We start from the raw sequence: 27,031 nt of genomic DNA on the forward strand, positions 1-27,031 counted from the left end.
CTTTTTAGGGGGCGATACAATACTTTAATAAAAATTTTTTCACCAGACTTCTCCTTTAAATCCTTCACCCAAGCCCTGCGCTCAGCTTAATATCATACTGAAATATGATTTTTTCTGGAGTGTTTGACCTTATTCAGTGTTTTTTCTTCTATGAGACTATTTGTTATACTTATGCAGATAATGTATCTTGTCTTTTTTCTAGATTGGAGCATACTTCAGTAGTATTCTGGCTGAAAAGTTGAAACTTAACACCTTTCAAGACACTGGGAAGAAAAAGCCACAAATTAACGCCAAAGACAACTACTGGCTGGTGACGGCTCGTTCTCAGGGTGCTATTCACAGCTGGTTTACTGATCTAGCTGGTAACAAACACCTGACTGTTTTAGCTAAAAAGGTACAACTTTTTTTTTGTAAAGTCAGGGTGTGGGCTCACATAGTGACCACTGTGCCAGCCATTCAATGCCACACGGAAAAGTGCAAGTCAGGGTAGCTTTTTGCCCACATAATAGCCACTTCTTTACTGCAAAGTTGGGTTTTGCTTGTATCTGTATCCTCAGTTTTCACAGTCTCTACTCATTGAAAAGTCGTAGGGTTCTTTTTTTTTAAAAAAAATATTTTGTTTTTATTTAAAGGGAAACTAACAGCAGGTTGGACGACTCTAACCCACTGTTATGTTTCCATAGCAAACAAACAAATTAGTGGTGCAGTCTTATGAGATAATTAAAGATATATTCTAGTCCCCATTGTTAGAGTACAGACATGAAAAAAATTTTTTTGGAAAACAAAATGGTGGACAAACGCTAGAATTACTAGCAAAAAGGTATTTATTGTGGTGATTTAAACTATTTACAGTGAAGATTCCCAGACAGGTAACCGGGATATACAAAAGGAAGGGAAAAACAGGTATGGTGCAAACAGGTCTGCCTATTTCGCCCTGCCTCAAAAACTAAGGAGCCGCTAGGATAGGGCGTCCCCCTTACCCAGCGGAGCCAAGTCCCTGCACTAAGGTGGAGCTATTCCCACCTGTTCAGGTCGTGTGAAGGTAAGGTTTCAGCAAATAAATCTAAGTATTAGGTCTATTATTGCTCTACTGGGTCGGTGATGGAACCGTTAGTGTGCACTGTGCGGTCATTGGTAATTGTCAATGAGTCAATTTAAGCTTCATATCCAACATGTCATCCGACGCGTTTCCCCCAACAGAGATAGCGGTCTTCTGGGTTCATCAGGGATGATCTTGTATAAAAGGAGCCCGGTCAAGGGTCACACAGTCATGGATGGAGCGTAATCTCATATGCAGAGTATAGGAAGTTCCTTTAGATACTGTAGATACTGTAATTAGTATGGTCGTGTAGATGTATTCGGGCTCCTAGATAGAGCCTAGTCACTTAATGATAATCATGCAGTGGAGCGGTTACACAATGGTAGATACTTGTGGGTCATGCAATGGAGCAGTCACGGGATGGTAACTATTTATATGTCAGGGTGTTATAGCCCAGTGTAGCATGGATCATGTTAGTGGGGTTATGGAGCCACACCTGTTCTTTCAGTCGTGTAGGAGACAACACTGGGTGCTGACATCCGGTGATAGCCCGGGATAAGATGGTATCCCTAGTGGTCCCGTTTAGATGTCCAGGATGGATGTGCTGTAGTAGGCATGCACCGCTCCAGACGTCGGTCAGCGTCTTCCTTGGCTCCGCTGGGTAAGGGGGACGCCCTATCCTAGCGGCTCCTTAGTTTTTGAGGCAGGGCGAAATAGGCAGACCTGTTTGCACCATACCTGTTTTTCCCTTCCTTTTGCATATCCCGGTTACCTGTCTGGGAATCTTCACTGTAAATAGTTTAAATCACCACAATAAATACCTTTTTGCTAGTAATTCTAGCGTTTGTCCACCATTTTGTTTTCCAAAAAATTTTTTTTCATATGTTTCCATAGCGCAAGAAACGCTGAGAATGAAATTCATTTGTATTACAACTTAATTAAAATAAACGTATACTTTTTTGTTTATACATCAACTACCATTGAGTGGCAGCAGGAAGGGGCGACAGGGGCACCTGTGCTGCCACAAAAATTGGTGTTGAAATATGCTTGGAATATACTTGAAATATACTATTAGGCTATGTTCAGACGTGCTATGAGACCGGGCTGGGTAACGGATTGGCCGCTCTCAGAAAAGATCATCCCGGCCGGTACTGGAGTTCTGCTGAGTTCTGATGTGCGCCTGCATCAGAACTCCCCAATGCACACTAAGAAGCGCGCGGCCGGAGCTTCTCGCTCCATAGTGTGCACTGACAGAGTTTTCTGCGGCCGCTATTTAAGTAATAGCGTCCGCAGAAAACTGACATGTCAGTTTTCTACGGCGCTGCTAGGGATCCCGGCCGTAGTGTATCATTGCAAAAACTATAAGAAGATTGAAGCTCCAGGACATTTTGATTATAAAAATCCTAGACAACTAAGCTCTAGCTAGCAGAGCCAATCAACACCTAAAAGCTAAAAGGGAACCTGTCACCATGAAAATGGTACCTAAGCTATCTGCACCTTAATATTGAGCCGAAGGAGCTGAGTTCTGCTCAGTTTTTCTTGCTCTATAACATGATGTCCATAGATTTGCTAGCACTGTCTTGGTGACAGGTTCTGAATTTATTACCCCCCTTGACTCACCCCTTGAGCAGGAATCTGGTGGCCTTGAGTAGGAGTCTATGTGGGTGGGGATCGGTGTATGGGTAGAAGTCTTTTGGCTTGACTTAGGGTGTGAATTAATTCTGTGCTTTGACAGGGGTCAATAATTTGTCCCACTTCATGCTCTATGATATCGGGAGAAGGGTATGTGGGGCTATTGGGCAACACTGTAGGTACAGTAACTGAGCACATGGGGTGGCAGCAGGCATAGTATTGGTGATAGTAGCAAATTGGCAGTATAATAGGGTAGGGCATTGTGTCGCTGTATAGAGTGGTATGGCTTCAGAAGCAAGGGGCCAAAGATGGTGTCTAACTATAGTGTTCAGAAGTGTTGCAGACATTCTGCTCAGATGCAGAAAGAAAGGGAAAAGAACATCCATAGAAGGTGTCACCTATGAGTCACAGTTACTGCATGTAATAGTTCTGTATTCTGTATGACTGCATCTAGTCAGTGTAACACTGGGGGAAGCCCGCACAGAAAACAGGAAAAGTGAACACTAGAGGGCAGCACAGAAGGGAGAATAGCAGACATAAAAAATATACCTAAAGGATAAAAATGCCCCCCCCCCAAAAAAAAACAAAAAACAAAAAAAAACAAAAACAAAACAAACCCAAAACAAAACATCCATTGCTTATATACCCAAAATGTCCATCGCATATATACCCCCAAGATCTCTGCAACCAATTGTTTGCCCTGTGCCATAACTCAGTGAGGGCATACACTTGTCTCTGACCAATAGTTCCACTTATTTGTTCTTTATTTATAATGATTAATTATAGTTTACATAATATAATGTTTACATATTTTTGGTCATGGTGAGCAGTGTGCTACAGTGTGCCACTCTTTTTGTCTTTTTTTTTTTTTTTGGGTGAGGGGAAATATACGTTATTCAGGCTGATGTGGTAGTTTGTGTGTCAGGCCTCATCTTTAGTCCTAGCCTGGCCCTGCTGATCTCTAAAATTTTAATACGTTCTATTGCAGGTACCTATACTTAGTAAGAAAGAAGATATATTTGGCTACCTGGCCAAATATTCAGTGCCACTTTTACGTGCAGCCTGGCTAGTTAAGATGACTTGTGCATACTATGCTGCTATATCAGAAGCTAAAATAAAGAAACGTCAATCAACTGATCCAAACATAGGTAACCTGTTCATTTAATTGGTGATTTATGGTGAAAATTCTACTTTTTCACTCTTAAGGGTGCTAACACACACGACCCATGCGCAGCAGATCTGCAGCAGATTTGATGCTGTGTTCAGGTATTTACATCAAATCTGCTGCGTATCTGCTGCGTATCCGCTGTGTATTCACAACAGAAAATTCAGTGTGATACGGTGTGTGTGAAGCTACCCTTAGGGTAGCTTCACACGTACTGTATAGCAGCGTATTTGATGGTGTGAATCTGCTGCAGATCCGCAGCAAATTTGACATTGCAGGTTTGATGCTGTGTTCATTTATTTAGTCAAATCTGCTGCGGATCCTGTACGTGGCTTACTCTTTCCATTCAGGGCTGCAATTTTACTGTGTTCTCGGGATCTGATGATTTTCTACATGGTGGTTGGAGCATTTTTTTTTTACCTCCTCCAATCATCTGAATGTTTGACCTCACATTGAATGAGTCAGAAATGTTGCACAATGACATGTGAATCTGAGCACTTAATATCTACTAAATGCATATGGTACAAATCTCATCAACATGCAGCAGATATTTTTGAATGGAAATTTACCTCTTTTTTTTTTAATCACAGCAATTTCCATTCTTTGTTTGTGCTGTAGAGATCACTTTTTTTTTGCAGAGGGGATAAATCTGTGATAGAATATAATGCTAATTTGCAAAAAGTGACACTGGTGGATTGGCGGCATGCATTAAATGTTCTCACAATGTCCTTTTATTACCTTTTTGCAGAATGGACTCAGATTTTAACAAAATATCTCCGAGATCAACTGGTGAAAATTGCTGATTTTTATCATGCAAACTCTGGACAATCCAACAATCCCTTAGTGGTTACACAGGATATGGAACAGGCCTTAAAACAATGGGAATACAATGAGAAATTGGCATTTTACATGTTCCAGGTGGGTGTCACAAAATGACATTATTATGGTAACAGTAGTATAGAAGAAAGTAGAAAACTAGGTTTAAAGAAGTCCAGCCCAAAGTATTTTTTAATATGTTATTACTTATGGAAAGTTATACAAATTCCTAATGTACATTAAGTCACTGCGGCGGCGGCGGCCTGTGCTCCGGGCCGCCGCCACAACTTCCCTCTGCCTCATGCAGCCGCCGGGGTCCATGTGCAGGGACCCGGCGCTGCTACTAGTTCGTCCCCGGGGGGCGCCTTACCTCGCCCCGCTCCTGTCTCCGTCTGTCCCGGCCGGCGCGCGTCCCCGCCTTGCGGCGGGCTCTGGTGAAAACCAGCGGTCCCTTAGACTCCGCTCCCTGGTGAGGTTAGTGCCATCGCTAGTGACGGTTCAGTGGATCCACGACTCCAGGCGTTACAGTAGGCTCCAACCATGGATCCCGGCGAGGTGCCTGATCTTTGTGACGTATCCAGAGTGGTCGCTCAACAGGCTCAACAGATCCAGCAACAGTCGCAGCAGATCCAGCAACTGACTGCCGCCTTAAAGCAGCATACTACAGCTCAGCGCTCACCACCTCCTGCAGCCTCTTCGAGACTTCGACTGGCTCTCCCAAGTAAATATGGAGACGATCCCAAGTTGTGCAGGGGATTCCTGACTCAATGCACCATGCATATTGAACTCTTAAGTAGTCAGTTTCCCACCGAGCGCTCTAAAGTGGCTTTCATCATCAGCCTATTAGAGGGTAAAGCTCTGGTCTGGGCCACGCCGCTGAGGGACCGAGATGATCCTGTTGCTGCCAATCTCTGAACCTTCCTGGCCGAGTTTCGCTCCGTCTTTGAGGAACCTGCCCGTGCCTCTTCAGCTGAGACTGCTCTCCTCAACCTCTCTCAAGTGAGCTCCTCTGTTGGTGACTACTCCATCCAGTTCCGCACCCTGGCAGCTGAATTAGACTGGAATGAGGCCGCTCTAATAGCCACCTTCAAGAAGGGCCTATCCAGTCGGGTGAAAGACGTGCTCTCTGCCTGCGACCTCCCTACATCTCTGAACGATCTAATCCTACTGGCTACCAGAGTCGACAACCGATTTTCCGAGAAAGAGGAGGAGGTCCGGCAAGAACGGCGTCGCCCCGTCGCCATCACAGCCTGGCACCGGTTTTCCAGAATCCTGTTGCTCCAGTACCCCAGTCGACTCCTGAAGTTCCCATGCAAGCAGAACGAGTTCGCCTGACTCCTCATGAGAGAGCTCGCCGACTGGAGCTGAATCTCTGTCTCTATTGCGGTGGCTCTGATCACTTCCAGCAGAGATGTCCCCAACGTCCTCAGTGTCTGGGAAACGCTCGCACCTAGGTCCGGTAGGAGAGGCCTCCCTAGGTGTTAATGCCAGTTTCCATCCAGACACCCTCAGGACAAACTCACCAGACTACTGCCGCCTTCGACTCTGGGTCTGCAGGCAGTTTCATTGCAGCTACCTTGGTCCAAAGATGGCGGCTAGCCCGATCCCTGTCTATCTCCTCGGTCACGGGCGAGACTCTTGCTGAAGCTGTGCACTACCAGACTGCACCTCTAGTCCTCCAGGTGGGCGCTTTACATCATGAGAAGATCTCCTTCTACGTCTTGCGCCATTCCTCTTCCGACATCCTGCTGGGTCTACCTTGGCTGCAACTACATACCCCTAAGCTAGACTGGTGAACTGGGGAGATTCTCAGTTGGTTTCTGGACTGTCCTAACCAGTGTCTTAGGTCTCCTCAGCCCAAGTGCTCTATGACATCACCTGATTCCGCTAAGCCTCTATCCGGCCTACCGGTGGAGTATCAAGACTTGGCTGACGTCTTCTCTGCCAAGGAGGCGGACTCTCTACCCCCTCACCGGACGTACGATTGTAATATAGACCTCCTTCCTGGAACTTCTCCTCCGCGTGGTCAGGTGTACCCTCTCTCCGTACCGGAGACGGAAGCTATGTCCTCCTACATCCGGGAGAACTTACTGAAGGGTTTCATCCGAAAATCCACGTTCCCTGCTGGCGCAGGATTCTTCTTTGTGCAGGATTCGCCCATGCATAGACTACCGGGGCCTAAATAAGGTGACTGTCAAGAACCGATACCCTCTTCCGCTTATCCCCGAACTATTCGACCGTCTCCGTGGAGCCAGGATCTTCTCCAAGTTGGATCTCAGGGGAGCGTACAATTTAATCCGTATTCGTGGAGGAGACGAATGGAAGACCGCTTTTAACACCAGAGATGGGCACTACAAATACCTGGTCATGCCATTCAGCCTATGCAATGCCCCAGCGGTCTTCCAGGAATTCGTCAACGACATATTCCGTGACCTCCTCTATGTCTGCGTCATCGTCTATCTTGACGACATTCTGGTCTTCTCCCCTGACCAGCAGACTCACGTGACACAGGTACGTCAGGTCCTACGAAGACTACGGGCCAATCATTTGTACGCCAAGCTGGAGAAGTGCGTTTTCCATCAGTGCAGCCTTCCGTTTCTTGGCTATATTGTCTCCGATCGGGGTCTACAGATGGATCCAGCCAAACTTTCAGCTGTTCTCCAGTGGCCACGTCCTGTGGGAGCTATCCAACGCCTCCTAGGATTTGCCAACAACTATCGGCAGTTCATCCCACATTTCTCTACCCTGGTCGCACCCATCGTGGCTCTCACAAAGAAGAAGGCGGATCCCAGGCATTGGCCACCTGAGGCCGAGCAAGCCTTCACTAGCCTAAAGTCTGCCTTTGCCTCTGCTCCTGCTCTAGTCCGCCCGGATGCCACCAAGCCGTTTTTACTTGAAGTCGACGCATCTTCAGTGGGCGCTGGAGCCATCCTCTCGCAAAAGGATGCATCAGGCAAGACCAGAACCTGTGGGTTCTTCTCAAAGACTTTCTGCCCTGCCGAGAGGAACTATACTATTGGCGATTAAGTTGGCACTGGAGGAGTGGCGTCATCTCCTAGAGGGAACTAGGCATCCGGTCAATATCTATACGGACCACAAGAATCTTCTATACCTCCAGTCGGCCCAACGTCTCAATCCCCGGCAGGCCAGGTTGTCGCTTTTCTTTTCACGTTTCAACTTCGTTATCCATTTCCGTCTGGCTGAGAAGAACGTGAAAGCCGATGCTCTCTCCCGAGCATCTGACGTCATGGGACAAGAGGACTCTCCTCGCCACATTATACCTCCCGATCGCCTAGTGCCAGTCGCCACATCTACTTTACAAGATTGCCTCCCGGAAAGACCTATGTGCGCCCTGCTCTTCGTAGACGGATTCTGAAGTGGGGTCATTCCTCTATGGTGGCCGGGCATCCGGGAGTTCAAAAGACCGGGCAACTGATCTCTCGCCACTATTGGTGGCCCAGCCTACTCCAAGATGTCAAGGACTTTATGGCATCCTGTACCATCTGTGCCAGGAACAAGTCCTCTCGTCTAAGACCTGCGGGCCTACTTCAGCCCTTGCCAGTTCCAGACCGTCCCTGGTGCCATATAGGCATGGACTTTGTCACAGACTTGCCTCCATCTGCGGGTAACACTGTCATTTGGGTTGTTACTGACTGCTTCTCCAAAATGTCCCACTTCGTGGCTCTTCCTGGACTACCATCCGCTCCTCGCCTGGTCCAGTTGTTCTTTCAGCATATCTTCCGCCTGCATGGTCTTCCTCTTCATATTGTGTCAGACAGAGACTCACAATTCGTCTCCAGATTCTGGCGTGCTCTCTGTTCTCAACTCCAAGTGAAGCTGGACTTCTCGTCAGCCTACCATCCCCAGACCAACGGGCAAGTGGAAAGGGTCAATCAAGTCCTTGGCAATTACCTTGCTGCGGGCTCTGTTGAAAACCAGCGTCCCCTTCAGACTCCGCTCCCTGGTGAGGTTAGTGCCATCGCTAGTGACGGTTCAGTGGATCTACGACTTCAGGCGTTACACATTAATCATGGGAAATGCACATATAGGGCTATTTCCTTTGATTTAGTAGATCATGGAGTGTTGAAATTCTCTCAAAATTTGGGACGTCACGAATCAGGTGTAATTCTATGGAGTGTCCAGCAGGGGGCGCAGTATATGTAGAAGTCTATAGACTGTATTGTGTCAATGGGGCTGTATGTAAGTAATGGAGTGTTAGGTTACTGTACACTATGCTTTATTGATTACGTTTATGGAATACTTTGGGGCATTGACTACGTTAAGACCGGTATACGAGTACAGTATGTGATGTACATGGGGCCCTATAGACCTTTTTAGGAACAGGGATAAATTCAATTAACTGTTTCAGGAATAAAAGATTTTGTAATGATCTTATTTTGTTCATTTTCTGGGATCAGTGCCATGTATAAAGGAAGTTGTGAAAGTAAGGTGGTGCAGCTTGTCCAGAGACCTCCATGCACAGTTGCAGTCCTATAAACACAGCTGCATCCTCAGCCATGGGGAAGTGAATTCAGAAGTCATATCATTAGCAATTCTTAAAGGAATATCTACATAAATTTTTCAGCCAGTTACTGAATGATCTGAGACTATTGAGGCATTAGTTGCATGTTAAGGCCATGTTCACACAACGTAAGTTCCGTACTAATCACGGTGCGTACGGAACCTACGTTGTGCTGCAGGCCGAGGGAATCCTGGCCGGAGTGTATACACATGGTAAACACTATGGGATCCCTAGCGGCGCCGTAGATACCTAACATGTCAGTTTTCTGCGGCCGCTATTCATTGAACTACTAATAAAAAATGTCCGCTGTTTGCAAAAGAATAATGATCATGTTCATTATTTTGACGCCCGCGGCAAAAACGTCCGTTATTCAATACACTGTGTGCATTAGATGTCAGTCTTCCCATTGACTTCAATGCATTGCCATTGCAGTCAGTTAAATCTTGGCAAAAACGGACGTTATTTTAAATATGAAAATAGGCCGCCTTTTCAATATTTTTGACATTGTGTGAACATTGCCTCACATTAAGAATAAAGACATATTTTCATCTCAAAATTACAACTGTATTTTATGATGTGTGAACATAGCCTTATACTCACTAAATTTCTTATACTTTCAACAATGTTCTTAGCCATTTTACTTTTTGGAGACTTCTGAATTCACTTCCTCCTTTGCTGAGATCACATGACTACACACTGTCTCTCAAAATTTGCATTTGCCAGGAAATGATAAGTGATTACTAACAGAAGGCACCTAACATTATCCCACACAGTACCACAAGGGGGCAGTGCACATTAGGAAATGAACTGTTGCTGTTACTATTGTTGTTGGTTTTTTTTTCCCCTTTAGGAAGGATTACTTGAAAGGCATGAATACTTAACATGGATGCTGGAAGTTTTGGAAAAAGTCCACCCACTGGATGATGAGCTCCTAAAAATCTTACTACCCCTGGTCCTGCAGGTATCTGGGTATCTGTTAGATTTCTGGGAACTGTTATTGACCACTAGATTTTTACAGTGACAATGACCTTGATGTAACCTAGCTTTCCAATGCATAAATTGCAAAATACCATTTCTAACAGGGAAATGACATGACACAAGATTTTTATTATAATAATATTTATTTGTATAGCACCAACAGATTTCACAGCACAGTAAGGCAGTATGTACATTGTACATACAAAGGGAAAGTCCCTTTAAATACAGGCCAATCTCTAAGTACAGGTACAGGCTATGTTCACACAACGTAAGAGACCGTCCGGGTCACAGAACGTCCAGTCTCTGAAAAGATCATCCCGGTTGTCTGTCTGCTCAGCCTGTTTCTCTTCCCTTGCGCTGTCAGACTTCATTTCTCAGTAGTCTTTGCAGTGCACCCTCAGAATGTGCTGTTTCTGACACCTTCATGGCTGACACCTGGATTTCTGCCTCAGATGTGCTGCGAATTTGCCCCAGATTTGTGCGATGGCCATTCTTATACAGTGAGGCTAATCCAAAGCTTTTCTATGCGGAATGCATTACTTGCTGCATATTGCATATAAATCAAACATGGCGCTTATTCCTTATGGATTCCTAGAAGAGCATCTGAATAGGTTTGACACGGGATAGAATGTACGCTAAAATCACGCTAAAATTGCATGCTAAGAAGTGCTGTTGTCAAAAAAACATTAGTCCATCGAGTTCAATGTGGGCTGGAAGAGGATGTGTATGTGATGTGGATGGGGATATGAAAGGAAAGGGTACATTTCTGAATTTCATTTTACCCTATTAATCCTATAAGGCAGCGGTAGGGAACCTTGGCTCTCCAGCTGTTGCAAAGCTACAACTCCCATCATGCTTGAACATCCAAAGCGTTCACATCAGTCAATCTGCTGTAAAAGAAAAATCTAAGCCGCCTAGTAAGAAAAGGAGTCTATGGATTACTAGTCAGATTACTGCAGTAATAATAATCACTTTCCACTGGAGTGGCACTTTAAGACGTGTCTTCTCAAGACTAAAATGTAATTCTATGAATCTTTCCTCATAACTAAGAGCCCTTTTATACAGGCTATTATTGCCCATCACAAGTGCCTCTTCACTACATAGAAGAGGAATGACTGTTATTGAAAGCACCATTTACATAGACCAACTCTATGTGTACGGTATGTAAACAGAGGAAATCTGTGCTGCTAGCATACTTCATGCCAATGCCATTATACCAGCCACAGTATTAATACCAAAGTTACTAAACCCTGCTCTGGATTCTTGGAGGGGGCAGTTTTTAAAGTGACTCTATACCCACAATCTGCCCACCCCAAACCGCTTGCACCTTCTGATAGCTGTTTTCAATCCAAGATCTGTCCTGGGGTCCGTTCTGCAGGTGATGCAGTTATTGTCCTAAAAACAACTTTTAAACTTGCAGCCCTGTGCCAAACTGGCGTGGCCAAGAGTGTCTGTGCATTAGGCTGGCACAACCTCTCTGTCCCTCCTCCCCACCCTCTTCATCATTAGGAATGTTTCAGACAGGTATTCTCCTATTCATCAACTGTGTGAACACTGCACATGGGCTGGATCGTTAAGGCACCTGTGTAGTGTTCACTGCAGAGGAATAGGAAAAATCCTGCCAGTGGCATTCCTAATGATGAGAAGGGTGGGGAGGAAGGACAGAGGGGTGGTGCAAGGTTAGGTCACAGATACTCTATGCCATGCCAGTCTAACACAGGACTGCAAGTTTAAAAGTTGTTTTTAGGACAATAACTGCATCACCTGCTGAACGGACCCCAGGACAGATCTTGGATTAAAAGCAGCTATCCGAAGGTACAAGTGGTTTGGGGGGGGGGGGGGTCAGATTGTGGGTACAGAGTCGCTTTAAAGTATGGGGGGTTATAGGGGCATACAGGCCTTTGAAAACCACTTTAGAAAGTAAATGTTGGAAATATTCATGAAACTTTAATCTTTTAAGCCCTGAAAGAAAATGTCCTCACAAGCAGACATTTTTTAAAACATTCCCAAAATGCTATTTTTTCTGAATATTCCCGAAATTCCCAAAGAGTTTTTCCACAAATAATCACTGAATGTATCAACGAAACACTAATATGGAGTACAACTTTTAAAAAAAAAAAAAAAAAAACAAGTTTAGAGTTACCTGGATATGGATAGGTCAGATTTGAAAAATGGGTCCACATCCTTAAAGGGGTTATACAGTTAGGTAAAATAAATGTTGAACCATCCCCCCTCCTGGACACTTACAATTCATTCCATACATGCCATTACCTTATCTGTCTCCTTCCTTCACTTTCAAGCTGCTGCTTTCTGCTAAAGACACAAAAATCCTCTTTGTTCTCAATCCCATCCTCCCCCCTTTCTTTCAGACAGCTCATGTAAACAACATTGAAGTGGGAGGGCAAACTAAGGTCAAGTTAATTGTAATTAACCCTTCCTGCTGTACAGGAAGAAGAAACTGTGCAGAAACAGAGGGCCAAGGAGTTGTATACGCCAAGGAGTCGTCTCAGAAGGGTGGGGGGAGGAGGGGGTTGAGAGCAGAGAGCATTTTTGTGTCTTCAGCAAGAAGCAGCAGCTCAAAACTGAGGGAAGGAGACAAATAAAGTAATGACATATATGGAATGAATTGTTAGTCTCCAGGACGGGGGGAGAATCAACATGTATTTTACATAACCGGATAACCCCTTTAAGTGGTTAATATCTTTCTGAAAGTGCAACTTTTCTGATAAACTGCTCTTGAAAGGGGTATTCAGGCCATTAAAATTTTATACACTACAGAAAATAATAAACATTCTATTCTTACCTAACTACACTCCCTTGATCTCCATTCTCGCTTCAGCTAGTGATTTGCCAAACAGTCTGTCACTGCTGAGATGAGCGTACAGCAAAGGATTATGCCACAGGAGGACCCCAAAGAACTGTGGTTAGATAAAATTAGGGCGTTTATTCTGTTTTATGCAGCCCCAGCATTGTAGCACAAAAATGTAAATAGTCGGAGTACCTTTTTTTTTTAAATCAACTATTTTTTTCTTTAAATAGAAAAAAAAAGCTTTAGACATAACAGAGTACACTTTTAATTCCCTGCATACACATAGAGCTAAATGATAGGCTGAATATAGGTCTTTTTTGGAAATTCCCCTAAAAGGGGTTGAGGGAAACCCCCTATGTGCTCTATTAGTCTATTAGAACATATGTACATAATACTGGTGAGTTTATGTCCCCTGCCCTGCCAGAACAGTGAGCTGCATCTGCTGCTGATAATGCATTGCATGGCTGGCCAAGGCTGCAAGGAGAAGTGCCATGACGCATTCTGAAAAGTGGCTACTCCTCATAAAAGAACCCTAAAAAAAACCCCTCTCCAGCGAGTTTACAAACCAAAACTGTCCTTTAAAAATTAGAATAGTTCATAAGCCTATAAAGACCAATAAATAGTTTGAATCTTTCCAAAAGATATTGAGCAAACAGACTTTATTTATAGGCATGGATATAAAGGGAAATAAGATCATGTTGTGTTAAATTATAGCTAAATTTATGTTGAAAACTGTTCCTCTTTGCATGTAAGGATGTGAGATGGGTGGATAAGAAACGTCCACGAGTGTATGACTTTATAGCAATGTATTGGTACTAGAGATCAGCGAACCGGGTTCGAGTCGATCCGAACCTGAACGTTCGGCATTTGATTAGCTGGGGCTGCTTAAGTTGGATAAAGCTCTAAGGTTGTTTGGAAAACATGGATACAGCCAATGACTATATCCATGATTTCCACATAGCCTTAGGGCTTTATCCAACTTCAGCAGCCACCGCTAATCAAATGCCGAAAGTTGGGGTTCGGATCGACTTGAGCATGCTGGAGGTTCGCTCATCTCTAATTGGTACTGTTTATTGAACATATGGTAAATTAAATATATACTTGCACATGTGACCTGTAGTGTTTTAAATTTGCCCTGTTCTGTGTATATACCTTTTGGTTATTATAGGCCTAATTTATTCGACCAGCAGTTTCTTCCTTTGTTCTTTAACGTTCATTATGTGACATGCAGTATAATATGTAGTCCTTAGTGTGGTGTGGGTGACAGTCATTGAGAAAAGTGCATGACACTGTTTATACCATCATGTGTAAATACGAGGCGTAAAGCCTTCTTTCCTTTAGAGGGTCTGTAAAGTTCACTGACTATGAAATAAAGATTAAGCGTGTTTACAGAGGTTGCTTAGATTTCTCATATTCTCACATTTGCTGCGTGGTAGGAATGTTGCTACAATTCTTGCCAATAAATCATATAAACATATCTTTAGTACTGGAATTAGGGCTGTTTCATCAGTCTCCAGATTCTTTGAAATCCCCCATCTATAGTGCATGTATTTGAGGGTAACCATGACCTAACCTATGACCGCTGTGAGAACACTCTGACAATAGTTTTAATATTCTGTCTGAGAGTGGAATGGAATTTAGACAAGAAATAGAATAAATCTGTGCCTAATGGATATGAAGACGTGATATCAGAATATCACGTGATATCAGCATTCAGAGACTTTGATATATTGATAAAGCATTATAGTATATTGTCCTCCAAAGCTTCAGTCTAGGTACCTAGTAAACCACTACAAATCCTGAAATTTGTAGGGGCTGAAAGTGTTTCTAGACCTGTTTTGCTAAACCTTGAAATATAAGTTTTTGCCCTTCTTAGGGGACAAACACACTTGCCGGATCGACAGCGAGTCCTCTCGCTGCGTATTTGCAGCGAGATTCGCTGCGGATCCCAGCCCTATTCTTTCAATGTCAGACAAAATCGCAGCAGGGATGTCCCCAGCCCGCCCCGTTAACCCCCCGGCCGCCGGAGCATATACTTTTACCTGATCCCGGCTTGCTTCGGCGGTTCCCGGAGTCTTCAGCAAGCCGGAGCCGGAATCAGGTAAAGTATATTGCTTGCTCCAGTGCCCCCCGCAGCCCCGGCTGCCTGATCACCCCCCGCAGCCCCGGCCGACTCCCCCGCAGCCCCGATCACCCCCCGCAGCCCCAGCCGCCCCCCCCCCCCCCCCGCAGCCCCGATCGCCCCCCGCATCCCCGGCTGCCTGATAACATTGAAAGAATAGGGAAAGAAGAGAGGACTCGCTGCGGATCCGGCAAGTGTGTTTGTCCCCTTAAAAGGAAACAATTGGCATGTTAGAAGAATATAACCTGCTAGTATGTCCCTACTGCACACGGGCACTGAGGATGACGGTAAATTTTCTTCCTCTGCAATGTCCCCATGGTACTAGCAGTTTAATCCATATGCTAATTAGGTGTTTGGGGTGGGACAACCACCCCCAGTGCAATGATCCATCCCCGGCTAGCCTGCCCCTTAATATCAGCAGAGCGGGCTTGCTGGGGCGGATTGGTGCACTGAGGGGCTATAGACACTTATCAGCAGGTTAGATTCTTTAAACCTGCAGATAGTTTCCCTTTGTGGTGGCCATATATATGATAGCTGTCAACCAAATATTTGTTTAGCTATGTCCCTCGATCCCCACATACACTTGCATGCTCATTTCAGCATATGCATGTGTTCTTCATTGGGATGTGGGAGAAAGCCATTGGCAGACACCACTGGTGGCAACATATTTCCCCGAGAACAAATAATGGCATATTTCAGCTGCCCATCATTCTCTCTCTTACATCTGCCATCTGTGGGAAGTTGGGGTCCTATTACACTGAGCGATTATCTCCCAAATCAGGCTGATTTGGGCAGATATTGCTGCATGCAATAAAGACAACAATCAGCCGAAAAGCTGATCAACAGCTGATCAATGTCTTTCAGCAAATTTGAAAATCATTGGCCAGTGATGCACAACCAATGGCTAGAGTAAAAATAATAAACCTTATACTTACCTGTTCATGGTTCCCTGGTGTCCTTTAGCTGAACGCAGCCACCACTTAAGCTTCTGAAACTTCATTTTACTTCAGAGACAGCTTCAGAAGCTTTAGTGGCAGCTGCAGTGAGAAGGAAAAATTACACATGGATGGGAAGGGGGGGAGGGAGGGAGCCTGGACTGGTAAGTATAATGTTTATTATTTTCTATTTAAAACAAGGGCTGCACGGACATCACAAAAGATGTCCATGTAGCCCTTGCTGCGTGATTCTTGAGCCTTGTAATAGGCTGTGTAAGCAATCGCCAATCTAGCAATCAGCACGCGCTTACAATGATCATCAGCCCATGTAATACTGCCCTTAGGAGGCGCTTATACATATCAAATGGTCCCAACACTTGTTTGGCCAACACTTGTTTAAAGTGTATTTCCAGCTTTCATCTAGTGGCTACCATTATAGTGATGATTGAGTTGTCAGTCTTTTTTCCCTGCCCACTTTGTATGGCATTTACGGATTATCTTTCTCTGCTTTCTTTCTTCCGCTACACTTCTTGTATCCCAGTAATTTTATTTAGTCCCGTAGTATTTGGATGCTCAGTTTGAGCAGTGCTATAAAGGTGGACATACCCATTTGACATATTAGACACATTATACATAATACTAAAAGGGCAGACTAGATGGACCCAATTTAGTCCGTATTGACCATTACATTTGGACAACCAAACTTTCTGGGGAGATTCTTTCTCAAAAGATCTTTCCTAAAGAAATGATTATTTGCCCATCTCTCGGTTAAAAATGTAATAAATGGCCAACATCCGTCCCGACAATGATGGTCTGTCATTGGTCAATTATTGTTCATTGTTTTAGGCTCTTTAAAGCAGTTATCCAGGATTAGAAAAAACTAGTTACTTTCTCTTAAAAACAGCACCACCACTGTCCTTAGGTTATATGTGGTATTACAACCCGGCTCAATTCATTTCAATGGAACTGGACTGTAATACCAGACACAAACTAGAGACACAAGTGGTATTGTTTCTGAAAGAAAGTAGCTCTCTTTAATCCTGGATAACCCCTTTAAGGCTATGTTCACACTACGTAAAAGTACAGCCGTTGTTGCCATCGGCAACAATGGCCGTACTTTTTGCAGGGTGGAACAATGCCTTATTTTCAATGGGATCCCGGCCAGAGCGTATACACATCATATACGCTCCGGCCGGGATCCCGTGTGGTGCTGCAAATAACTGACATGTCAGTTTTCTGCGGCCACAATTCAATGCGGCCGCTTGCTTCATTGTGTGCTATGGGAAGCTCTGATGCGGGCACGCGCTGGGGTCACGGAACGGCTGGTTGTTCACGTTGTGCGAACATATCCTAAATCTAACCCTTACAAGCTAAGGTTGCAGCGCATAGAATAGAAGAGAGATACAGAAAACAGCTATTTGTTGCACAAAATCATCATGAGCATGCTATGTTGCTTTCTATTTGCACCTCCTAAAATACAGAATTTTATTAATCTTGTGGATACTTCTAAAACCTGGTACTCTACTCATAACTGGTATCATTAACCTACAAAGAAACAAGCTGTACCCCCCAAAATATGCTAAAATACATCTTTATTGCTCATGAATAGAAAATACCATATAATAAAAACAACATTTCTCTTATTTTATGCACTGGCAAGATATGTGACATAGGGGTCTCTTGTTTGAACTATTATTGTAGTGGTATCATGCATTATTTTTGTGCACCCTTCTATCATATGAATTTACTATCTTGATCTGTGCCAAAAATCCACAAACTGCTGTAAAGATTTATTGCAGAACACGTGAGCTTCTCACTTCTTGGCTTCAAAACATGTTCTATAGATCAAGCGAGGGAAGACATCTGTTTCCTATCATATGAAGAGGAAGAATTTACTATTTTATTATTTTGCTTTTTAATGCTAAATATTGTACATTAGGGACAATACAGACAATATTTTTGTCGGTAACTTGTCCATTAGACAGTAATGGAGTATTTTGCATACTTTTGCATAACATTTTGCCTTTTCTGTTATTTTCCAGCACTCTGAGGAGTTTGTACAGTCTGCGTACCTGTCACGACGCCTTGCCTACTTCTGCTCTAGACGCCTTTCCGCACTGCTGAGTGATTGCGCCAGTCCCGCCACTGCACATACACCCATTGTAATGATGGGGCCAAACAATGCTTCTATACCTGCACCAAGTCCTAGTACAACGGGACCAGTCAATTCCGTCCATCTGCCTTGTGCTGATTTCCAGATATGTCCCCAACACCGCCCATTAGTATATGGTCTAAGCTGCATGTTACAAGTAGGTGGATTATAAATGTTGTAATGCTATGTATATTCGTGGTCTACAGTCTGTAATATTCCTTTCATAGGCTTCATACAGGGTGTCACGCTCTGTCCTCCGCAGATGTTGTAAACTGGAAAGCCTAAATGAGCAGAGCTGCCTGTTAGAACGTCTTTAGGGAATACTGTATTTTAGGTTCCATAAAAGAAAGTGGCATAGTGATTAGTAGCAGTGTTTATTTTATATGCTCTCAGTGAAAGTGTGTGAACAAGTAAAAAACATACAGCTATGGAAATATATTCAAGTACAGATTTAAGAGGCTTCCTCTATTTATCTAAATTTCTGGGAATTTATGTGAAACAGTTTTTTATTAAGAGAAAAAAATACTAGAAGACACCAGAAACATCTATCAAAATGTTGTGTTTGGTTCTTAAGGGTATGTTCACACACAGCAGATTTATAGGCAAAATATTAAGGATACTGTACGTTCACACGTACCGGATCCGCATCAGATCCGCAGCAGATTTCATCTAAATAACTGAACACAGCATCAAATCTGCTGCGGATCCTGTCCGTGTGAACGCACCCTTAGGCTAGGTTCAGACTATGTAACTGTGCGGCTGTATTTGCGGCTGTAATTGTGCGGCGGTATTTTTGGTGGTTCATGCATACGCTGGAAAGTATACGATATACGGCTGCACAGTGCACACTATGTATGAATCTACGGCCCTATCGTAAACGGACCCGTAAAAAATTAACAAGACCATTGTTTGCGGCTGGACATGCGGCCGTGGATTGACAGGCGGTCCGTACGGAGTACTTCAAAAATAGCCGGCAATGATGCAGAATGCCGATGCCTCTAATAGTTAATATATTAAATTAATAAAACACATTTTCTTTGTAATAAACTCCCTTTTGTTGTTCAATAATTTAATTCTAACGAATCCATCATTGTGCAATTAACCCCTTGCCTCCGCAGCCTGTTTTGGCCTTAATGACCAGGGCCTATTTTGCAAATCTGACCTGTCTCTCTTAATGTAGTTATAACTCTGCGCTGCTTTTAATTATCATGGTTATTCTGAGATAGTTTTTTCGTGACATATTCCTCTTTATGTTTGTGGTATACTTTGGTTGATACACTCAGTAGTTTTTTGTGAAAAACACAAAATTTGCGCAAAAATTAGAAACATTTACAATCCTTTATATTCAAAATTCTCTTTTTCTGAGAAAAATAGTTATGCCACATGAATTAATTATTACTGCAACATCTACAACATGTCTACTTTATGGTGACGTCATTTGGTGAATGTCCTTTTACTAGTTAGGATGTTAGAGGGCTTCGAAATTTTGCAATGATTTTCACATTTTCAGGAAAATTTCAAATTCAGACTTTTTTAGGGACCAGTTCAGTTCTGAAGTGGAATTGTGGGGCCTGTATGTCAGTTACCCCCATAAATCCCTCCATTGTAAAAACAGCACCCCTCAACGTATTCAGAGTAATGTTTCATAAGTGTATTAACCCTTTAGGTGTTTCGCAGAAATGTAAGCAAGTTGGAGGGGAAATTTAAAATTCTCATTTTTTTGGAAGATATTCCATTTTAATCCATTTTTTTCCTCTAACACAGCAAATACTGACTGAGAAATGGAGCTCACTGTTTATTCCCCTTATTCCAATGTTTCTAGAAATCCCCCATATGTGGCCGCTGTGTGTCACCTGACTCAACCACAGGCCGCAGACCTGACAGAAGCCTTATGTATTTTGGGGGTCTTTTCTTATTTAAGGTTTTTTATAGTCATTATATCATGTCACGGAGGCCTTGGGGTGCCAAAATATTTGTGAAAGACAAGTTTACGTTTCCATCAGTACCATTGGGGGGAACATGTGACACTCTGATCATTATTTATTAAATTTTTTTGTGAGATGGTACGAATAAAAAACACAATTTAGCAGCTGTTTTTCATCTTTTTTTGTACGCCGTTTACTATACGTTGCATATGACATGTTATAGTTATTTGTCAGGTCGGTACGATTACAGTGATATCCATTTTATATAGCTCTTGTTATAGTTTATGGCATTTATACTATAAAAACTGTTTGTGTCTTGCGTATTGTAAGAGTGGTAATATTTTAGTTTCTTCGCCAATGGAGTTATGTGAGGGCTTTTTGGGGGGGGGGCATAAGCTGATGCTTTTAGTGGTACACCTTTTGGGTATATGTGACGTTTTTTCTATATTTTTTAGGGTGCGGGATTAACAAAAACTTTAAATTTTTGTTAGTTTTTTATTGATTTTTTTAATGGCGTTAATCGGATGGAAAAATTAATGTAACGGGTTAATAGATGGGGTCATTACGGACGCGGCGATACCACATATGTGTACTTTATTTATAGGGGATCATTAATAAAGGGAGGATGGGGAATGTGTATATTTATTTATGTTTATTTATTTATTTCAATTATTTTTTTATTTATTATGTATTTATTTATTTAATTTATTTATTGTAATTAAATATTTATTTATGTATGTGTGTGCATAGTGGGTTTTTTTTACTTTCACTTTTTCACAAATATAATGCATTACAGCACATGATCAGTGCTGTAATGCATTATATATTGAATGATCTGTCAGTGTTATACTGACAGATCATTCAAATGATCAGGTCCCTGCCTCAGTGCAGGGGCCTGATCATTAGAAATCATAGCACCCCAGACGCACTGGGAAGCGTCTGGGTTGCTATGGTTACCCTCCCGGAGTCGCGCGACTACTCGCGCGGCTCCGGGGAGGGGGGTCTGGGGAGAGGGAGCACGGGGAGGGGGGCGACTGGAGAGGGAGAGAGCAGGCTGGGGAGGCAGAGCACGGGGAGGAGGGGGTGCGGGGTCGGCTAGGGCAGGGAGCGGGTGCCTGGGAGGAGCACAGCAGCGGCACAGCATGTGCAGCTGCCTCCTCCCAGCATCCGATCTGCAAGAAGCAGCAGATCTCTCCATAGACGCTGCGGTCGCACCGACCGCGGCGTCTATGGGGTTAACTGCCCGGGGGGGAGCGCGGCCCCTCTCTGGGCAGTGGCAGCAGAAGGAGGCTGTGTGACACAGCCTCCTTCTGCTGCCCGATCTCAGCCAGGGACAGTGGGGGGAGGCAGGGAGAGCATGACGTCCAGGGACGTCATGATGCAGAATGGCACTGCTTTTCATGACGTCCCTGGACGTCATATTGGGGGAAGGGGTTAAATATACTGTTAAAATAAATATATATATAAATAAATGTATATTTATATATATTTATTTTTTGACAGTATATTTAATTGCACAATGATGGATTCGTTAGAATTAAATTTTTGAACAACGAAACTGATTTTATTTCAACGAAAATGTGTTTTATTAATTAAATATTAATTAGTACAGGAAGCTCCAGTAAGTCGTTAATTCATATTCCCGGTAAATAGAGCTTTCTGTACTAATCATCACTTTACTTTAATGAAAACATCAAATGCTTCTTCTAATTATGTTATCACAATAGCATTATTAGAAGTAACATTTAGAATTATATGTGCGCTCAGCTGATTGGCTGATCGGCTGAGCGCACATATAATTAGCGGGTCCGCAGCACAGTGACTTCATTGTGCTGCAGACCAGCGAAGAGACAACATCGGGGTGAGTATACAGCTCTCCCCACCCCCTCCCCAGCACTGCACCCCTCCCAGCAAGGAAGGGGGGGCACTTAACCCCTTCCTTGCTGGGATGGGTGCAGTCTGACATTAGTCTGGCCCCCAAGGGGTTAAGGGGGATACAATACATCCTCCCTTAACCCCTTGGGGGCCAGACTGTAAGCAGCGATCTGTAAAGATGCTGCATACTGTAAGGAGCACAACACCGCTCACAATGATGGGTGTTGTGCTCCTGTTTGTGTGTTTTTTGTGTGTTTCTCCCTTTTTGTTTTTCAGATATCGGTATCCTGGGGATTATGTCGGATTCAGTGGACTATGTCGATGACCAGCGGTTGTTTGTTGTTTTCTTTTTATAAAATGGTCAATGAGGGGTGTGGGGGTGTTTTTATTTGATTAAATTTTTTTTTTAACTTATGTCTTGTCTTTATTTCTTTACTTTATAGACTTAGTAGTGGAAGCCGTCTAATAGACGGAATCCATTACTAAGTTGGGGCCTAGTGTTAGCCGGTATAAAATGGCTAACACTAACCCCCTATTATTACCCCAGTACCCAATGCCACCAGGGGTACTGGGAAGAGCCGGGTGCCAGTGGTCCCGGAGCGTCAAAATTGGCGCTCCTGGACCGGGCGGCAGCAGGCTGGTAAGATTTAGGCTGGGGAGGGCCTAAACCAATGGCTCTTCCCACCCTGGTGTTACCAGGCTGCTGTCGTTTGGTTTTTAAACCGGCTGGTTATAAAAATAGGGGGGACCCTATGCGTTTTTTTTTATTTATTTATTTATTTTATTACAACGAAAATGTGTTTTATTAATTCAATATATTAACCATGAGAGGCATCGGCATTCGGCATACTGCAGAGGATCGCAAACCCCGGTAATAGCAATTCATGTAAACTGTGTTCCCCGCTTTCCCAGATGCATCCAGAGGTGTTTGCATCACTTTCTTAAGATTTTATTTGTTATTTTTAGTTGAACCAGATTTCCAAGTAAATGACCGTATGTTTTCAGCCGCATGTCTATTTTTTCCCATGGCCGTAGTTTCATCCGCACATTTACAGCCGCATAAAAAATACAGCCGCACAGTTACATAGTGTGAACCTAGCCTAAAGGGGTACTCTGGAGAAAAAAAATGCTTTAAAATAAACTGGTGTCAGAAATTTGGTAAATTTTGTAAATTACTTCTATTAAAAAAATCGTATGTCTTTAAATACTTATCAACTGCTGTATGTCCTGCATGTATTTTCTTTCCAGACGGACACAGTGCTTTCGGCTGCCACCTATGTCCATGTCAGGAACTGTCCAAAGCAAGCAAGGTTTTCTTTGGGGATTTGCTACTGCTCCGGACAGTGCTTGTAATGGATAGAGGCGGCATCAGAGAGCAGAGTGTCAGGCCGGAAAGAATATATCACTTCCTGCAGGACATACAGCAGCTGATAAGTACTGAAAGGCTTGACTTTTTTCCCCAGAAGTTATTTACAAATCTGTATAAGTTTCCGACCCCAGTTGATTTGAAAACAACTTTTTTCCTCCAGAGGACCCCAAAGACAAAACTAGCCACTAGGTTAGTCATGCTATTTAAAAGCAACAACGTTGCATACGTATTTTTATGTTCAACTTATATGCGAGTTGTGTAGGTTTGCGATTTTATGGATATCTCACGTAAAGGTCAGTCTATGAGAAGATGTCATATTTACCCCTAAAGCATTATTTAGTTTGGCCATATTTACGAGTTCAGCATTTGTCCTGGGACTGTGTTCCACTCCCATGTAGGTGTAAAAGGAATTTAGGAACTGATGCCAGCAATTATATAAAGAATAGATTATATCTCCAGAAGTTCTGTGTAGGGGGTAAAGAGGGGTCACTATAGGGATAGGAAAAATGCTGGAAAACATCTGTGACTGTGCTGTAGACAATAGATACTCCCAGTCCCCTGTGGAAACAGTGATGATGAGGTGGTTTTATGAGAAATAAATACAGCTTTATAGCATAGGTTGTAGAACCACACCAGCCTTAGTCCTATTACAGTCCTTTTACACAGGCCGACTACGGCCGATCATTTTAGTAAACTAGACATATTAGACAGCCCTATAATCGGGCAGAAAGGGCTACATGGACATTGTTAGCTATGTCTATGCAGCCTTTGCCCAAACACCTGAAACCCTACCTCTTGCCGCTCCCGGTCTTCTCTCCTGTGCTCCGCAGTTGCCCGGTGGCTCCAGTGGCTGTGTGGCCTGTCAGCCAATCACAGGCTGGGACTGCTGTGACATGATTAGCTGAGTGGCCTGTCAGCTGACAGGCCACTCAGATGCTGCAGCTGCCAGGACCGGGAAGCTGCGGAGCACAGGAGAGAAGACCGGGAGCGGCAAGAGGTAAGGTTTCAGGTGTTTGAGCAATCGTCGGCTCAACACATAGCGATGCACGGTCGACGCCTGACGATTTTAGGTCCAAACCTAAACCGATGATAAGCCGATGATCGTTTTATTGGCTAATGGTTGTCCGATTCGGCCGATTAACGCTCCGTGTAATAGGGCCTTTAAGCTATGTTCCCACAATGTAAAAATGAGAGCAAATACTGGTCGTTGTTGCAAACAGCTGTTATTATTGAATTTGAACATTAATAATGCAGTTTTTTTTTGCAACAACGGCCATTATTTCCACTTATTTTTACATTGTGTAAACAAAGCCTAAGTGTGACTTTGGAGTTGTTAGTGGGAAAGGCCAGGAGAGTCTGGGAGAATCATTGATTTCACCAGTGGTGATTTAAAGCAACTTTGCACCCACAATCTGACCCCCCGCCCCCCCAAACCGCTTGTACCTTCGGATAGCGGCTTTTAATCCAAGATCTGTCCTGGGGTCCATTTGGCAAGTGATGCAGTTATTGTCCTAAAAAACTTTAAAATTTGCAGCCCTGTGTCAAAATGGCGTGGCCTAGCGTGTCTATGCCCAAAGATTGCAATGCCCCTCCGTCCCTCCTCCCCGCCCTCTTCACCATTAGAAATGCCCCATGGCAGGATTTCTCCTATTCATCACCTGTCTGAACACTGCACAGGTGCCTTAATGATCCAGCACATGTGCAGTGTTCAGACAGGTGATGAATAGAAGAAATTGTTCTAGGGGCATCCCTAATGGTGAAGAGGGGTGGGAGGGGTGTCACAATCCTAAAGCCACGCCAATTTGACACAGGGCTGCAAGTTAAAAAGTTGTTTTTTAGGACAATAACTGCATCACCTGCTGAATGGACCCCAGGACAGATCTTGTATTAAAAGTAGCTTTCTGATGGTACAAGCAGTTTGGGGGTAGTATTGTGGGTAGAAAGTCGCTTTAATATTTTCAGGAAAATCTCGGCCATTTCTCTAAACTCCAAGTAAATCTGTCAGCTGTAATTCACTGGTAGATAGGTTAAGGAGACACGTGGTATATTTCATAGATTATATTGTATATCTAACCATTTCTTACAATAATGTCAGTGTTACATTCCCTATTTGCAGACTATCACTCTATGCTGTCCAAGTGCCTTGGTGTGGAACTATTCCACAAATGAAAGTAAAAACACAAATCCAGGTTCTCCACTGGATCTTCTTCAGGTCGCCCCATCCAGCTTGCCTATGCCTGGTGGAAATTCACCATTTAATCAACAGGTACAGTATGCACCACTGTGACAAATGGAAAAAAAAAGTTATCGGGGAATGTTGTTTAATAGATGGCCGCGCAAATAAAGATCATGACTCCTCCAATATGTTCCCGAAGTGGAACATAGCCCTAGCTCTGGCCACACTCTCCATTGTGTGCAATGTTGAATTGGGATGTGGGCGCACACGGGTGCGCCCGCATCCGAATTTAACAGAAATGAAGATCATCTGGCCAGTATTGCAGTACCGGCCAGGATGATCTCCAATAAAACCGGCCGTTCTGTGACCTGGCTGGGTCACAGAACAGACGATGTTTCACGCTGTGTGAACCCGGCCTGATGTTGCATCATTAATGTGAAAACGCTGCAGAACCATGACAGTACTGCAACGAAACTCCAAACTTAAGATTACTCCTATGTAGGTGTTAGTCTACTAAAGCCCACCACAATCAGTTACTATGAGCTGAGGAGTTTGCCAATATGGATTAGCACAACTCAAGCATGCTCAAGTCTGATCATTCAGAATTTAAATACCGGCAGCTGAAGAAGTTGGATGCAGCCCTAGGGTATTCAAATGCCAAGCGATCGTACTTGAGTTGTGCTCATCTCTCATTTTAACTCTAAAAGGCGTATTAGAAGGCAGTGTCTAATACAATTCCTTTTTATATGTTGTTTTCTAGCTGCCCTTGGGAAATTAATGTTTGTTACAGATCAGTTATAGCTGCCCCCACTGTTCTGCAGCCCACTTTGGCAGCACGTATTCACTTTTATTTTCCTAAACAGTTCCGTCAGCTTTGGGAGCATTTGCAGTATCCTTCAGAGCCACATTAAATGACACATTAAATAAAGTTCTAAATTGGTGCCAGAACTGTGATTTTTCTGCCTGCTTTGTGGTTGATATCTGGATTTGTAATTGTATTACCATTGTGAAGCCGCAGTTATTTTCCTAGAAGGTCATGAGAGAATACTGTAATTGTTTTGTAGTGATTTAAATTCTTTTGTAACTGAAAACATAATTATTTGAGAGAATGAAATTTTTTTTTTTTTTAGGTTCGAGCTAAAATTTATGAAGTTGAACAACAGATTAAACAAAGGGGTCAGGCTGTGGAGGTCCGGTGGTCATTTGATAAGTGCCAAGAATCAGCTGCAGGTAATGCAAAGCCTATAGTAAATAATATTATGAATACAAGCTTCTCTTTCTCAATATATCCATAGAGGTATAAAATGATAAAACCTTACCGGATAGACAGTACACCCAGAGACAAGCAGGTGAAGGAGTTAATTTTTTCTGGAGCTCCCACCTGCTATTGCTGTAGGAACCTCTGTGTAAGTGCTGGTTTTCTCTGTAGAGGAAACAAACTATTACACAGCCCTCCTGCTGAGAGCCACACAAAGCGGATTAGGGAAACACTCTCTATTTGACAACCCCTATAATA

The 27,031-nt window shown here is 43.4% G+C and overlaps 1 protein-coding gene across 1 annotated transcript in view; it reads left to right on the top strand.

Annotated features, from left to right (window-relative positions):
* Nucleotides 1-27,031, top strand: part of MED12L (mediator complex subunit 12L) — a 393,418-nt gene that overhangs the window by 14,170 nt on the left and 352,217 nt on the right. The window contains exons 3-9 of the mRNA XM_069975432.1: nt 203-394; nt 3,660-3,819; nt 4,585-4,754; nt 10,025-10,135; nt 18,061-18,327; nt 25,456-25,605; nt 26,646-26,745. Coding sequence (XP_069831533.1) covers nt 203-394; nt 3,660-3,819; nt 4,585-4,754; nt 10,025-10,135; nt 18,061-18,327; nt 25,456-25,605; nt 26,646-26,745 — 1,150 coding nt within the window. The remainder of the gene's footprint in view (nt 1-202; nt 395-3,659; nt 3,820-4,584; nt 4,755-10,024; nt 10,136-18,060; nt 18,328-25,455; nt 25,606-26,645; nt 26,746-27,031) is intronic.

This window comes from Dendropsophus ebraccatus, chromosome 6 (assembly GCF_027789765.1).
Source record: "Dendropsophus ebraccatus isolate aDenEbr1 chromosome 6, aDenEbr1.pat, whole genome shotgun sequence".
NCBI classification, from domain to species: domain Eukaryota; kingdom Metazoa; phylum Chordata; class Amphibia; order Anura; family Hylidae; genus Dendropsophus; species Dendropsophus ebraccatus.